Here is a 16,078-nt window from a genome sequence, read left to right as displayed (position 1 = left end):
GGCCCTCCGTGTCCTTTATAGTCTCCTTCTGCCTGCATCCGTGCCCGGGTGTTTCTGGGCTTTAAATTGTTGAGGGGAGGCTGACTGGGCTTGTGCTTCAGTCTCGTGTGCATTGGGGCAGCCGTTTCCCTGCTCTCGGGCACGTCTTCGGGGGATGGGCGCCATGTAATGTGTTCCTGGGTGTGCCTTCTGGGCGAGGCCCGGCCGGGTGCCCTGCCGCCGAGAGCCCTTCCTTTCCAGATTGCGGCCCTGGGTTTCCGGAAGCAGGCAGAGCCTGGAGGAAGACCTGAGGGAGGCATGGGCCCCCCGCCCGGATCTGCCCTCTCCTCAGAGGGAGATGCACCTGGTACTTCTGGGCTCAGGCCTGTTCGCTTATTGTTCTCCCTGGCACAAGGTGTGTTTCATAAATGAGTTAACCTTTTAAAATAGTGTCCCGGGATTTCACAGCACTGAGTGTCTCTTAGTGAGCACAGGTGTTCTTAAGAGACTGGCCTCTCTTTCCCTTTATTTCCCCCCGGATTACAGAAATAGTACAATATACGTGCACTCGACAAAATTGAAATGTTTCAGAAAATAAAAATCGTGCAGTGGCATTCTTGGAGAGAAGTCCACGTTTGCAGGTGCATCTTCTCTGAACATGCCCGAGCGCTTGTCTGACGGGTGTGAGTACCTGTGGCCCCTCCCCAGAAAGGTCCCTTGGAGCTCAGAATGTCCTGCAGCTTGCTTTTTCTCCTGTCCCTCTGTGTCTCGGGCTCCTTTCTGTGTCACTGCATCGCTCGTGGCTACACAGTGGACTGTTTGACGTGTCCTGTATTTGATTGACCAGTTCCCCACCGAGGGCCAGGCAGCTGTTTCCAGTTTCTTAGTCTCCTGGGTCTGAAATCGCCTCTCTGAAGTGTCTAAACGGCCCGTGCTGAGGCCGTGAAACCCTCAGGTTTGATTATTTTGGTTAAAATACACTTGTTAGGGTCGTGAGCCACAAGATTTTAAGAACAGTGATAAAAATAGAGCTGTGGGCTTCCCTGGTGGCGCAGTGGTTGAGAGTCCGCCTGCCGATCCAGCGGACACGGGTTCGTGCCCCGGCCCGGGAAGATCCCACATGCCGCGGGGCGGCTGGGCCCATGAGCCATGGCCGCTGAGCCTGAGCGTCCGGAGCCTGTGCTCCGCGGCGGGAGAGGCCACAACAGTGAGAGGCCTGCGTACCGAAAAAAAAAAAAAAAAATAGAGCTGTTTCTGACATACACGCCGGACCTGTACGGTGGGCTGGGAGCTCAGTACATCCGTTCACCTCCACAGTGGTCCCGTGCGGTGTTGCTGTGTGGTGTCACAGCCTTGCCGTCCCCACTTTGCAGATGGGAGACGGAGGTTCTTCTCCAGCAGAGCGGGTAGAACGGCTGGGCTGCGCGTTCAGCAGGTGCCCACAGGGAGAGAGGTGGTACTGATTTCATTCGTGTTTTTTAAAGGTTTATTTATATCAAAGTAATATGTGCACGTGATCTAAGAAAGCGGAAGATTCTGCAGGGCTGGTGAGGACAGAACAGCCCCTGGCCACGCCCAGCCTGTCCGCACGCCCCTCGGCACCTACCCACCTTCTGGTGTCTCAGTTTCAGGTCATCATACACTGACTTCCTGTGGGATGGAGGACTTGGCTTTTCCTCCCACCCCATCAGCCCAGCGAGGCCACATCAGAAGTGTTGGTTGATGGCCTCAGTGCGGCTGTGTGACGGCTACACTGCTGAGCCTCTCCCCGGCCTGCGCTCCCGGGGGCTACAGTGGCCCCTTCTCTGTTTGGTCTCCTGGTACCTGGGTGAGTGGCACATCCTTCCCACTTACATCGTCACCTGGGACCCAGGCCTCCTCCCACCTGGCCCCGAGGTGCGGGGGGCGCCTCTGACCCTGGGATCATCTTCCACACCATCCTGGGCATCCCCTCTCTCCCAGCTCCCCAGTCTTCCCTTTCCTGATCTGCTCCTTCCTTTTATTGGACAACATCTTCTAGTCCTGAGGAAGGGGACAGGAGAGGCAAATTTTTTAATAAAAACTTCCACATCTGGGCTTCCCTGGTGGCGCAGTGGTTGGGAGTCCGCCTGCCGATGTAGGGGACACGGGTTCGTGCCCCGGTCCGGGAGGATCCCACATGCTGCGGAGCGGCTGGGCCCGTGAGCCATGGCCACTGAGCCTGCGCTTCCGGAGCCTGTGCTCCACAACGGGAGAGGCCACAACAGTGAGAGGCCCACCTACCACAAAAAAACAAACAAACCAAAAAAAAAAACTTCCACATCTGAAAATTATCATTATTCTCCATTCACGCTAGGTAGATGTTTATCCTGGGTAGAGAGTTCTAGGTTGGAAACGTTTTTGCTCAGAACTGATGTCGCTTTCTAGCTTGGAGCGTGTCTGTTAAGAAGTCTGATGCTCCTGTGATCCTGGCCCTTTTGTACATGGTGTGTCCCCCTGGGAGCGGTGGGGGGGGGGGGCTTGGGTCTCCGGCATCCGCAGCATCGGCCCCCCGTCTCAGCGGGGTGCCTAGGAGGGGGCTGGACGTTTAATGGGACCCTTTGGATCTGAAGACTCACTTACTGCATTTCTAGGAAGTTATCTTCTTCTGTGGCGTTCCCTCCCCCTGCGTACTCATCTTCTTTTCCCACCTTGTTCTTCCTCTGTCGGTCCCTTTCTCTTTTCTGCTTTTCTCAAGTTTCTCCTTCCACCCTTTATTGAACTTTTATTTCTCCTCTTTTTAAAACTCGTACGAGCATTTCCTCGTCCTCCAGATGTTCTAATCGTGTCCTGCTGTCGCGAGTGCAGCCCCTTCACCTCTTCGGGGCTGTGATCTGTGATCCTGCCGCTTTGTTTCGCCTTCTCCCCGGCAACCCCCTCCCCGCCGTCTGGCGTCCTCCGCGAGCCCCTCCCCTGTGTGTTCCCTGTGTCGTCTGGCCCAGCTGCCCTCCATCCAGGCAAACGAGGCACAGGGCCGGGGTGGAGGGGCCACGCTGCCCCCGCGCCTGGGCGGCCCACGTTCCCACCTCCATTTCAGATCCATTCCCACTTCCTTGTTTTTTTCAATTATTTTTTTCTGTTGAAAAACCCTTCTACAACTTGGAATCGATTTGAGGCAAATTGTGCCATGAGCAGATTTTCTTTAAGTGGCTGAAGCGCTTTATAAACAAGTAACAACGAAAGAAAATGTTTCTGGTGCGGGACCAGCAGGACTTCCTTCCCGGGAGGCTGGCTCGGGAGGGGCAGGACCCAGAGCCTCCCGCCTGCGCGCTTTGCTGAGGCCCAGCCGGAGCCGGACCTCCAGGCATCTGAGCGGGGCAGCAAGGGCCACGCCGTGGGCACGGCAGGAGCCCAGACGAGGCTCAGCGCGTCTCTGGGGACAGTGGCCTCTGTCAGATCTGCTTTTCTCAGCTCAGGCTCTCACCCTTGCGGTGGGCCTGGGCGCTCTCTCTCCGTCAGGCTGCTGTGAATACAGGGTGCGGAGTGGTTCCAGGTATGTCGTGGGCGGTCACAGGAGTCATGTTCTGGGCCTGGACTGTCCCAGGGCCCGGCACGTTTGTCCTGGTGAGACAGTGGCCCAGATGCAGGGCAGCCACTGGCAGGACAGGCCAGCCATGAGCCATCTCCACTCCTGACCCGAAGCCCTTCTTGCCTGAACGGAAATGTGACTTAGGAATTGTTTTTCCGTAAAAGGGGGGTTGGGGGGGGGGTCAGTGACTGACGTCCTAAAGTGCGTCTCCCACGTCGTTACCACTTTCAACCTCAAGGTGGGAAGAACGGTGTTTATCATGTGACGTCGGGTAGTTCCAGGCTGCTTGGCCGCTGCTGCTTTACCCCGTCCACAGATCAGACTTCCCCACCCCGGGCGCTTGGGGGGCCCCTGCAGCGGGCGGCTCTTTGCTGAAGCCTGGCCTGCCAGGGGGCCCGGCATTTCCTCTCCCCCACCCGTCTAGAGGTGACGTGTGTGTTTATGCTGTAGGAATCTTTCCTATTTTGCTGATTGTCAGGGACTTTGCAGAGGACTAGGAAACTCCCTCGGGGGATACTCAGTGTCTTGGTCGGTTTCCCAGGGTGGGACACGCCCCCCAGACGCCCAGACACACACACACACACACACACACACACACACACACACACACACACACACACACACACACACACACACACACACACACACACACACACACGAGGCCCGCCTTTGACTCGCGTGTTCTCAGCCCAGAGACGTCCTGCTCACCTCCTTCCACCTCTGCTCCTTCCCTCCGGACGTGTGACGCCAGGGTGGCTGGGTACCAGGCACAGCCCTCTGGGCCGAGGCCAGCCTGCAGTGACGGCTGAATGGGGTTTATTGAGGTCTGTGCGGCGGTGTGCGCGAACGCACGTTCTCCAGGCCGGGCCTGCTGGGCCCCCTGGGCATCAGCGGTGCCCTGTGCCCGCGGACGCTTCCCCAGGAAGGGTCTGTCAGCACAAGCTGGCGCACGTCGTAGAAAGTGGCATGGAGGCTGCCCGGCCTCTCCTCCCGTTTGCGAGCCCGCTGTTCATTATTTCCACTAGAAATCATTCTGTGGGAACGACAGACTTTTCTCTGGGTTTTGCTTTCGGAGAGTTAGATATAAATGTTCTATGATCTTTTCCAAAATATGGACTTGGGACAGGCCATGGCTCCCCCCCGGTGCCCAAGCCCAGAAGTCGCTGTCTGTCGTCTGCACTGGGCAGGGTGCCCCGTGGGTCACACAGGTCAGATGTCAGCGAGGTTTTCCCAGATGAGCCCTGCACTGTCTGTTTCCACCAACCTGGACGTTTCCTGATCTGTCCTGAGGCCAGTGTGTTTTCGGGGGACGGTTCTCGCCCCCTGTGGTCAGAGCATGGGCCAGGCGTGGTGTTTCGGTTCACTTGTGTGCAAGTCCAGAAGGGGCGCTGAACGTGTCTGGGACTGGAGCTGGCGAGCCGGCGCTTCTGTGCTGGCGTGTCCTGCAGCGCCACGTCATTGGAGGAAGCAGGGCAGAGAGTCTTCAGGGACCCCCTCCCCCCAGCCCCCGTCAGGGTTGCACCTTCATTGAACCACCGTGTGCCATGGCATTTGGTCCCCAGGTGGATGCATTTGGAAGACCTGATGCTGAGTGTGTGAGCGTGTTACTCGTTAGACGCTTCCTCTCCCCTCCTACCTTAATTTATAAGCTGGGGTTTTGTATGTTTCGTTCAAAATGAAGTTCAGAAAGAGCTGCTTTTATATTGCATCCTACCTTACGGTCGTTGGTTAAAATTTCTGTACTCACAGGACTTACTGTCTCCATGTTTGGGGAGTCTAGGGGAGAGGAGAACAAGAATTCTCAAAAAAAAAAAAAAAGATTCCTTAAAATTTCTACATAGGTTGCAGATTCCTGACTGAAAGGGGGTAATTACCGACTGTAGTGGAATTCACCATTCGTATGAGCTGCCAGTGTTTTATTTTTTCGTTCTTCCCTTCCCGTGTTTACTAACCATCTCCTGAGCCCCTCCTTCAAAGCCACAGACGGCTCCCCCCTCTGAGGAGCTGGGCAGGGAAGACAGTGACGGCAGCCCAGCCGGAGACGAGGCTCTGCGTGTGTGTCCAGGAAAGTGGCACAGAGAGCTTTCACATGAGCTTGACTTGTGGGGATTTGGGGGGGCGTCTTGTCATTCGGACAATGGCGGGAACGCCTGGGCGCGTTGGGAGCATGGAGGGCGACTTCCGGGGGTGCTGGTGGATGCGGGCAGGCGGGGATGGGCAGAAGGAGGGGGGCAACCCCGGGCTGTCTGTCAGCTCTCAGCAGGGACACTTTTTACCTGGGTTTGGGACCCACTTTCAGGGCTTGTGAATACTTGTAACTTACAGAATCAAAATCCCGACGTGGCTTGAAGACCGCGGTCCACCTTGTTAGCAGCAGGAACCGGGCCACGCGCGTGGCTGGGACTGGGAGTGGGAGCCCCGATGTTTCCCACCCACCGACTGGCTTGCAGCTTCCAACCAGAGAGGAGCTCCCCTCCCCCCGCCCCGGGACCGTGAGGGTGGGCGCCGCAGGCCTGGGAACGGGTCGGGGAGGCGGGCACTGCGCTTCCCCGCGTCCTGGCCTCTCCTCGGGCGCCATCGTGTGGCCGCCACCTGCCCAAGTCCCCTGGCCGCCCTCGGTGCGGTGTCAGGACAGTGGGGATGGGGCAGCGCCATGAGCTCCGGCCACCCGCGCTGTCCGGGGGTCCGGGCGTCCTGTAGCACCGGGCCCACCTCCTCGGCTCAGGGTCAGAACTCAGGATGTGTCCTTTCTCTCCGCAGCGTCCCCAACTCCTGCCCGGCCAGCCCCCGAGGGGCCGGGTCCTCCAGCTACCGCTTCGTCCAGAACGTGACCTCGGACCTGCAGCTGGCGGCAGAGTTTGCCGCGAAGGCCGCCTCGGAGCAGCAGGCCGACGCGTCCGGAGGGGACAGCCCCAAGGTCTCAGCCCTCGGCGCGTTGGCCAGTGACCGGGCGTGGGGTGCTGGCGTCCCTGCCCCTCCCTCCCTCGTCCTCCCCTCATCCCGTCCACAGGGACGGGATGGCTCCGAGCGTAATTACAGTCTCTGAGAAGAATGTCAGGCTCTCGCCTTACAGCCTTGTCTTAGTTCGTTCCCATCTGACAACTGTTTTTAAATCAGTTTGCAGAGGAGGTGAGAAATTTCAGAATTAAACTATGAATAAGCCTAATGTTTACCCCCATGAGGGAGACACAGCTCTTCCTAGCTTAAACCACATGGATTAAACCAGAGGAGGTCGTGGGGACTGGTTTTAGCGGATACCCTGCAGATCTGCGCACTCACTGGAGGGTTTTCTCTGTGAGCAGGTGGCCTGGGGCGGGGGGGGCGGGTCGGACCAGAAACGTCTTTCCGGGCTAACCCCACGCTGGCTGTGTCCTCAGGACGAGTCGAAGCCGCCGTACTCCTACGCACAGCTGATCGTGCAGGCCATCTCCTCGGCACAGGACCGGCAGCTGACGCTGAGCGGCATCTATGCGCACATCACCAAGCATTACCCCTACTACCGGACGGCCGACAAGGGCTGGCAGGTGCGGTGTGCCCGGGCCCCAACTCCACGACCCCCGGGGGCTGGGGGCTCGTTCCCCGGACGGCCGTGTCGTGTCCAGAGCGAGCACCCGCTTGGGTCTGGAAACGTTCCCACACTGGGTGCACCGGCTTCTCCTGAGCTAACTTGGAACACGCTGTCCCCGCTCTTTCCAGACGGTTTCTTGTGTGGGTTCACAAGACCGTCGCCGGCCTTGGCCACAGCCAGCGTGTCACAGCCGCTCAGGTCTCCTCCGTGGCCACTCTGTCCCGTTGGCTGGTTGGTTCAGCACGAGCTCTGAGCTGGGCGTCTCCCAGGCCAGCGTTTGTCCTTACGTTTCGCTTCCTGTGTAAGGGGTGGTCGTGAGCCTGTGCTGAATTTTCACAAGAAAAACCACTGTGAAACCCCTGTCCTTCCCCAGTGAGCTGCCCCCGCCCCCAAGGAGGCCTCTCCGGGCCGCAACCGGGGCCGTGCTCTCCCGGCTGCTGCGCTCGGGTCTGACCGGACCTGGGGCCGTGCTCTCCCGGCTGCTGCGCTCGGGTCTGACCGGACCTGGGGCCGTGCTCTCCCGGCTGCTGCGCTCGGGTCTGACCGGACCTGGGGCCGTGCTCTTCCGGCTGCTGCGCTCAGGACCTGGGGCCGTGCTCTCCCGGCTGCCGTGCTCGGGTCTGACCCGCCGTGACCGGTGACTCCCTCTGCTTTGCCCACAGAATTCCATCCGCCACAACCTCTCTCTGAACCGCTACTTCATTAAGGTCCCTCGCTCCCAGGAGGAGCCCGGGAAGGGGTCCTTTTGGCGGATAGACCCTGCCTCCGAGGCCAAGCTCGTGGAGCAGGCGTTCCGGAAGCGGAGGCAGCGGGGCGTCTCCTGCTTCCGCACCCCCTTCGGGCCGCTGTCGTCCAGGTAAGTCCCCGCCCCTCCGCCCCGGGGCCGTGGCCACTCAAACCTCTTCACTGGATTCTGGAGAGACCGGCTCAGACCCGGCCAGTCCTGTGACAGGGCGTGAGCAGGCGCGGCAGCTGGCCGTCCACGTCGGCTCTCGGACGCTGATGCACGGTGGGAATGGGGGGAAACGGAGGAACGGAGGCGGACGAGGGCCCCCTCCCGCTCACCTGACTCGACCACCTCTTACAGGCCCTGTCTCCAAGGAAGGCCCCCTTCTGAGGCCCTGGAGGGTAGGGGGACACAGTTAAACCCCGTGACCAGCACTGCTTGTCACGTGTAGACAAGCCCGCCGGCCAGCTGGGGATAGTGACGGGGCCTGCGCTGCGTGTCCCGCGCTGCCCAGGGAGCCCCGCGTAAAGAGTGTCTGTAAGGGGGCCCGTCCTCAAGGTCACACTGGCAGCTGGGAACCTGCTCTTGTGCTGGTAGAACTTGCACTGGGGCGGTGGGGCTCGGGAAGGGAGCCCCCAGGCCAGGAGGAGAGCTCAGCCAGAGCTTGGCACGCGCCACGTCTCAGGGAGAGAAGGCAGGGGTGCCTGTGCTGCGGGTGGAGGAGCAAAGCCGGATTAGACAGGCCCCGATGGGGGGTCGGGGCCGCCACAGACGTGAGGGCCGGAGAGTGACCCAGTGGCCGCCAAGTTGAGCGTCAGACCAGTCAGGTGAGGCCGCTAGGCCTGCGTCGGGGACAGTCTTGCTGTCCAGCCCGTCCCGGCAGTGCTCTGGGCAGGAGCTGGGCAAGACGCTCGATTTTAGACCCAGGCCAAGTGCTCTGTGGATTGCTATCTGTGCGAGACCAAACGGCTGGGCTGCCAGCGTGGGCTTTGCTCTCCGGGTGTCGATTTGTCCCGGGGGAGGTTGGTGCCCATCCCAGCAAAGCTGCTGGCTTTCACCCGGAAGCCCGAGCCGCTTTCCTGGGAGGCCGGCCCGGGCCTTCAGGAGGTAGACGCTCTGGACCGTGGCCTCCACTGGGCCTTCAAACGCTGGGTGATGTTACGTGTACCGGGCGGAGTGCCAGGGTCGGAAGTCCCTCGCGAGGACAGAGGAGCATCAGGAAAAGTTGGGCAAAGGCAGCACGTAGGGCACGGGCGTTGAGACGTCTCCTGTTTTGATAAGTGCCGTCTTCGTTTCTTGTCGTATGTACTCACTGCTGTGGTCCTGTCTCCCCACTCCTAGGAGCGCCCCAGCTTCACCCACCCACCCCGGGCTCATGTCCCCGCGTTCCAGTGGCCTGCAGACTCCAGAGTGCCTGTCCCGGGAGGGCTCACCCATTCCGCATGACCCTGACTTTGGGGCAAAGTTAGCTTCTGTTCCCGAGTATCGGTATTCCCAAAGCGCACCCGGTAAGAAGGGTCTTGTCCTCTGGTCTGATGTGGCGGAACTCGGCGCCGCGCCCCACGCAGGAAGGGGGCACGCGGGGGTCTCCGCTGACCCGCATCCTCCTCCGCAGGCTCTCCCGTCAGCGCCCAGCCAGTGATCATGGCCGTGCCGCCCCGACCACCCAATCTGGTGGCCAAGCCCGTCGCCTACATGCCGGCTTCCCTAGTGGCGGCCCAGCAGCCCTCGGGCCACGCCATCCACGTGGTGCAGCAGGCGCCCCCTGTCACCATGCTCAGGGTGGTCACCAGCTCCGCCAGCTCTGCCAACGGCTACATCCTCGCCAGCCAGGCCTCGGCGGGGGCGGCCCACGAAGCGGCGGGCACGGCCGTGCTGGACCTGGGCAGCGAGGCGAGAGGTAACGTCGCCACGCAGTCCCTTGGCGGGGACGTGGGTCTCCAGAAGGTGGAGCCGTCAGCTTGGGCCGGGGGGCTGCAGAGCCCAGGCGTGGGGCCCAGGCTGTCTCTGGGGGACAGTGGCTCCCGGGCTGCGGCCTCTCCGCCCCACTCCTGTTTTTCGGGAAGCGCGTCCCATGAAGCAGCACTGATTGTCCTCTGAAACGCTGCTCCCTGTGCGCAGCACCTCAGATGCCCAGCGCCCCCAGGTGCCCCTGAACTAGGTACGGGGCCTCAGCTTGGGATCGGAGGAGGAGTCCTGTAGAACCCCCAGCAGGGGTCCTTAGGAGGCGTTCAAAGTCAAAAACAAAGTCCTGAGTTAGAAATCTGGATCCCAGGGAATTGATGAGGTAAACGTTGAAAATGCAGCCAGTGCTGTTAGAGACCCTCGAGGGAGCGCTTTTGAATCAGGCGGCACTACTGACCCCTGATGGCTGAGCTCAGCGGCTGCATCTTCTGTAAGACCGTCCTAACGACACATGCGTTTTGGGGAAAGAAAACAGTTATGGCTCCCAGTGCAAATCCTTTCATTCCAAACGATACGCTTTTTTTCTTAGATTAAACTTGCTTTGGTTAAAGCGCAAGGTATTTAAATTTTTTCCTAAAGCCCTATTACTTGTTTTTCTCTTGTTTCATAACATTCCATCACTGGAAGTCTTCTGTTGAGAACCAGGGTCTTTTCCCAGTGTCCCTGCTTCAGGGCCCCCTTCCCCACGTGGACAGGCTCAGGCTGAGACGCCTGTGAGTGCCACCGCGGGTGCCATGAATGTGGCTCTGACGCACGCTGTCCCCGCAGGCTTGGAAGAGAAGCCCACCATCGCGTTTGCCACCATCCCTGCCGCCAGCCGAGTGATCCAGACGGTGGCCAGCCAGATGGCCCCAGGGGTCCCCGGACACACGGTCACCATCCTGCAGCCGGCCACACCAGTGACCATCGGGCAGCACCACCTTCCGGTCCGGGCCGTCACTCAGAACGGCAAGCACACCGTCCCCACGAGTAGTCTAGCCGGCAGCGCTTACGGTGAGGCCCTGCCCGGCGTCCACTTCCTGGCCTTAAGCTGTGTGGTTTGACCAGGGTCAGTGCAGCAAGAACGTTTTCCCAGTTAAGGCAGTCATCCGTTCAGTTTGTCGAGCACCTGCTGTGTGCCGGGCACTGGGGTACGATGCCAGGGTAGCCCCGAGGGAACGGGCAAAATCCCCAGCTCACGGGACTCATGCCCTGCTGGGGGGATAGAGGTCAGAGAGGGAAGTGAACAGGCACTGGCACCCTGAGCGCCACGCAGGAGGGTGTGGGGAGGGCTGGGGAGAGCTCCTGGTGCAGGCAGGCCCTGCCAGAGGGGAGGCGGGAGCCAGCGGGGTGTCTAGAGGGATCCGCACACAGGCAGCAGCGCAAGGAGGAGGCAGGGACGGAGGCCCCCGGGGCGGGGAGTGGGCCGGGGTCCGGGAGGGGCTGGCAGCCAAGCGCTGCTGCCGGCTTTGCCCAGAGGCACCCAGCGTGCCGGGGAGCTGGGCCCCTGCATCCCTCGGCCCTCGTGTGGCCACGCTGGCCTGTGTTCAGGACAGACGGGCGCCGCTCCCAGCCGGCCTCCCAACGTGACTCTTTCTCCTCCGCCCTAGCCCTCGCCAGCCCCCTGCAGCTCCTCGCGGCTCAGGCTAGTTCGTCCACCCCGGTGGTGGTCACGCGTGTGCGCGAGGTGGGGCCTGAGGAGCCGGCAGCAGCGGCAGCAGCGGCGGCCACCAGCACCGCCGCCACCGGCGCCTCCGCTTCTCCCCCCGGGGAGCCTGAGCTCAAGAGGTCCCGAGTGGAGGAGCCCATGGGGACTGTGACCACGCAGGCCGGGGCGATTGCGGCCGCCGGCCCACAGGGCCCCGGGACCGGGGAGTGACGTCGCCGGCGTGGAGGTGGAGTGGGACACACGCCAAAAGGAGTTCCGGAGCTGGGCCAAGGCGGCCGACACCACCGCCGCTCGGGACCGAGATGAGAGGGCTCCACGCGGACCGAGCTCGGTGCCAAACGGGCAGGATGCGTCCGTCCACGTGCACCCGGACACACTCATCCTCCCGGCGTCTTATCTCCTGCCCCTGCTCTGGTTTAAAACAAAAACCCATAAAAACGTTCAGACAGCTGATTGTACGGTTCTGGGAATTCTTTGTTTTCGTTTCTTTCCCCCCCCAGCAGCACCTTTTCTCCCCATGCCTTTCGTCAAGGGCGTGGGGAGAAGGTGGTAGCTCAGCATCTCCGGGACCACGTCCAGGCGGCCCCGACCCCGCACAGGAGCCAGGCTCCCAGAGCAGCCTTCGCCCCGAGGACGGGACAGGATGCAGCCTGGTGCGGACGGGCCTCCAAAGGAGAGCACGGGCCTGGGGATCCAGCCCTGTTTGCAGAGATTGGAAAGAGCGAGAGAAAGGCAGCGCCGCCCGATTGCAGACTGTCCTGTGGTTTCTTCTCCTAAAGTGACGTAGAAAGTATTGGCATTAATGGGACGGAGGGGAGGGGCCTGGCTTGGCTTTGGGCCCCAAGTGTTTCTGGTTTTGTTGAAACACGGAATTCAGGCTTCATCGTCAACCTGAGACAGACGCAGAAGGGATCATCTGTGTTTGCGGTTTTCATCTGTAGATAGTTTAGCGGCCGTAGGTCTGGGCTTCTTACTGGCATTAATCCCACGGAGAGTAAACCTGCCGCTCTGTCTGTTAACTTCAAGAAAGACTGACGGCCTCCCGGACTGGTGTTCCAGGCAGAAAGCTGTTCGCACGAAGGTCCACCTGCGCCGGCGGCTGCAGCGTCTGACCTGCGTCCCGGCCACACGGGGCACATGCGGCCGCTGGTCCTTGGGGGAAGGAGGTGGCCGCTCGACAGGAGGACTGTCACGTCGAGTGGCCCCCGTTTCCCAGTGGCTCTGATGGCCGGCTGCCACGCGGCCGCTCACCAGGCTTTATCACCAGGTTCCAGTGTCTTCACTGCCCGACAGCCTGCCTGGCGTTTCCCATCGGAACCGTGTCTGCTGCCCACGGCGCCGGAGGCCCTGGGCTCGGCCCGCAGCTCGCGCCGGCTCGGTGGGACCCCCTGCGCCCCCCGGAGACGTGAGCAGACCAGGGGGAGCCCGCAGGCCTTCGGCTTCGCTGGGAGAACGTTCTCAGGAAATATTACGGACGTCTCTGTGAAAAGTGGCTTTCAACTTGGCCTGGCGCCCCGCGTCGGACCTTCCGCACGAGCTCCAGGGGCCCCGGTGGAAACGGTTCCTCCCTCACGGAGCGCCGTCCGCATCAGGGCCCCGACGGCAGCGCCACCGCAGGGCCAGGTGTGGCCAGGTGCTCTAGCTGTCGCGGTTGTCCCCGCATGCCTGGCCCGGGAAACGCCTGGTCCGGCGTCCGCGGCACTGAACCCCACGTGGGAAGGAGCTCTCCTGTGACGTGGCCAAGACGGGGAGGGGTGGTGCCTCGGCCCTGTTCCCGCCCGGTGGTGAGAGGCGCTCACGACCCGCTGACGTGCTGTGTTGTGTCGCGTGGACTGTGTCTTTGGCCGCGCCTGGTGTGTGTGGGCGAGCGTGAGAGCGAGTGAGGCCGAGGCGGCGCCCCGACGCCGGTGGCCTGGCCCCCGTGGGTCCTCGGCCAGGGCTCCGGGGCGGCCATCGCTTCCTTCCCCTTCGTTGCTGCTCGGTCCCGGGGCCGCGCAGGCCTCCCGCGGGGCCTTTTGCTCGCGAGCTGTCCTCCTCGGGAGAGCTGGCGCCGCCCACGGAGGACAGACGCCCAGGACAGCTGAGGCCACGGGACGCCCTCAGCCCCGGGCCTCGCTGCTTGGCCTGGCCAGTCTGGCCCTGACCCTGTGCTGCCCTGACTTCTGAGCTGCTTTGGTTTCTGTCTGTTATCAGCGGCGATCCCACCGTTTATTCTGGCCGTGGTTCAGGGAGAAGGGAGTGGAGGGGGGTGACTGGAACCGGAAGGGAGACAGGACAGGGTATCCTTCGGTGACATCCTGCCACGTGGAGAGCTTGCTCCTTTTTTGCTCCTTCTGGGAAGGAGAAGAAGGGACCCTGTGGAGCCTGGCCTCGGGGGGACCTAGCACTCCAGGTTCACGGTATGCTTCCGGATGGGCCTTTGGTCACCTGACCAGATGGCATGCGTGGCCCCTGCCAGCACTTGTCCTGGGGCTGGTAGCCGGGGGCCCAGGAGTGGCCAGCTCCCCAGGGAAGACGCGTGTCGCGGCCGGAAGGGTCGCCGATGTCCTCAGATGGTTCCACACCCCCTCCCCCCGCCAGACCCGTCCAGGGGAGCAAGGGCGGCAGGCCAGAGCGACAGCGGAGCTGCCGGCCTCAGGGCCCGGCGCCGTGGCCCGCCACAGGCACGCGCTGCGGTGCGTGGGCTGAGCCAGCTGAGACTGGGACAGGAAGCGCGAGCAAGTCGACCTGGCCTGGTGGTCGTGTCACTGCAGCCTCAGGGCACCCAGGGGCTGGGGTCTGCGCAGAGGATCAGCCAGGCGGGTGCAGCTCGGGGCGGGGCACTTGGGCCCCTCTTGTCACAGCGGCTCCCTCTCTATCCGGGTACCTGGGTCCACCTGTCTGGCTGTGCTTGACGAGTCAGCACCTTTACCAGCGCCAGATACAGGGAAACATGCTCTGCACAGGAAGGAAGTCACGAAATCACTGCTCTTAAATAGCTGAGCGTCTCCCCCAAGACAGTTGGGTCCAGCGTCGGAAGTGGGAAGGGCTGCACCTAGGAGCTCATCAGCTGCGCCGGAGTGAACACCGAGTGTCCCTCGTCCGCCACCTGCAGCTCTCTCTCCACGTGAAGCTCCCAGTCACACAGCGCCGTCGAGGGCAGAACCTGTGATCAGTGCTCAGACAGTCTATCCAGCTTCACTTCTTCTTAGGTCCGTAAAGGGTACACAGCCTGCATTCCCCATGAGATGAGAGTCGTGCTGGGGGGCGGGGGGGCGGGTCCCTAGGCCGGGCACCGTCGTCTCTGACTCGCTCGCTGCAGGGGGGCCTCCGGTCTCCCTCCCAGGGCCTGGCTGGTTCATGTTTGGGGTTTGCTGTTTGTGGGAGTTTGGTGAGAGTGGATTTCTGAGTTGCCAAACGTGCATCGGTGATTCTCAAGCTGGAAGGGAATGGGTTTGTGGGGGGCCCCCGGGCTGCCTGGCCCCTTCTCTGGACCTCACTGGTCCTGGCGAAAGACTAGTTCAAGGTCGCAGACATCGTTCAGCTAATGCTCTTACTTCCTCTAAAGGTAGCTCTGCGTGGACCATTCCGAGTGAGCTGTGCATCTCCTGGGGCGTGTTGTGAGATCTCTGTGGACAGAAACCCCTTTCTTTGGCCGCTTGGAGTTCAGAAGGAGGAGAAAGACTTTTTTTTGGCTTTTTCTTTGGTCGGTTTCTTCCTTTATGCAGACAAAGAACAGACCAAACGTGAGAGCGTGTTAGAGAAGAGAGGTTTGTTCACGGGGCTTTTAGGCTTTAGACGCAACATCCAGTTGATGCAGGGGAATGAGCTGTTTTTCTCCAAATGCCTCAAGTTCTGCTCTGCCCGGGGATGGCGTCATCTGGGATGAGGGACCGTCGTGCCCCCGGGAACGGGCTTCGGGCGCCACAGACCATGGCGGCCGCCCCTCGCTTCAGTGCCGAGTAAACAGTGCGCTGCTTGTTCTAGAATAAGTTACCCAAGATGATCACGAGGCTCTGCAAGTAGAAACGGCCAGAGTCGCTAAACCGAGGCCCCGTCCCCGCGTGGCTGACAGTGAAAGTGGCTTCTCCACGGCTGCTCGAAGCTGCCCGCGTGATACCTCCGCCAAGAGACCATGGTGTTTAATGAGAGCATCATTTAAACCATTCACACGTGCTGCTGTAAAGGTGGGAGGGCCCGAGAGGGAGGGAGGGCGGCCCGGGGCTGGGGTGCGGTGGGCACAGCGGTGGTTTCTGTCCGTGTCCTCAGGTTGCTGCCCCATGTTTTAGAAACTACTCTCATCTCCCAGGTTCCTTTCTCGAGGCCTTGTTTCCCACGTTAGGGTTCAAAGTGCTCAGGACGCAGCTCTCGCCGTTGCGTGTGTGCCCGCCCTTCCTGCCGGGGCCCCGCTGCTTGGCTTTTCTTTTACCACCAGAAGCTGCTCCCTCTGGGTCCAAGCGCGGCGGGTCTGGGCCCGACGCCTGCAGGTGTCCTCGGCCATCGGTAACCGCGCGGCCCCTCGGGTGACCTTGTCCGACTGTGAGGGTCTCTGCGGAGAGCGGCCGCCCGCTCCGTCCAGCCCCGGAGTCACAGCCGCTCTGCAGCGTGGGGTGTGTGACACGCCACCAGCATTTCCTCCGAACGGGAATAGAAAACGGGCCGTCT

General features: G+C 61.4%; 1 protein-coding gene across 1 annotated transcript in view; it reads left to right on the top strand.

The window, feature by feature from the left end:
- The window catches only part of FOXK1 (forkhead box K1), a 59,183-nt gene extending 47,296 nt beyond the window's left edge, over nt 1–11,887 (top strand). Inside the window, exons 3-9 of the mRNA XM_060122827.1 lie at nt 6,287–6,443; nt 6,904–7,050; nt 7,757–7,950; nt 9,163–9,329; nt 9,437–9,721; nt 10,555–10,779; nt 11,376–11,887. Coding sequence (XP_059978810.1) covers nt 6,287–6,443; nt 6,904–7,050; nt 7,757–7,950; nt 9,163–9,329; nt 9,437–9,721; nt 10,555–10,779; nt 11,376–11,644 — 1,444 coding nt within the window. The 3' untranslated portion in view covers nt 11,645–11,887. The remainder of the gene's footprint in view (nt 1–6,286; nt 6,444–6,903; nt 7,051–7,756; nt 7,951–9,162; nt 9,330–9,436; nt 9,722–10,554; nt 10,780–11,375) is intronic.
- Nucleotides 11,888–16,078: the final 4,191 nt, after the last annotated feature.

Source organism: Lagenorhynchus albirostris, chromosome 15 (genome assembly GCF_949774975.1).
Source record: "Lagenorhynchus albirostris chromosome 15, mLagAlb1.1, whole genome shotgun sequence".
NCBI classification, from domain to species: Eukaryota; Metazoa; Chordata; class Mammalia; order Artiodactyla; family Delphinidae; genus Lagenorhynchus; species Lagenorhynchus albirostris.
The sequence above is the reverse complement of the archived record's forward strand: the minus strand, read 5'-3'. Positions and strand labels throughout refer to the sequence as shown.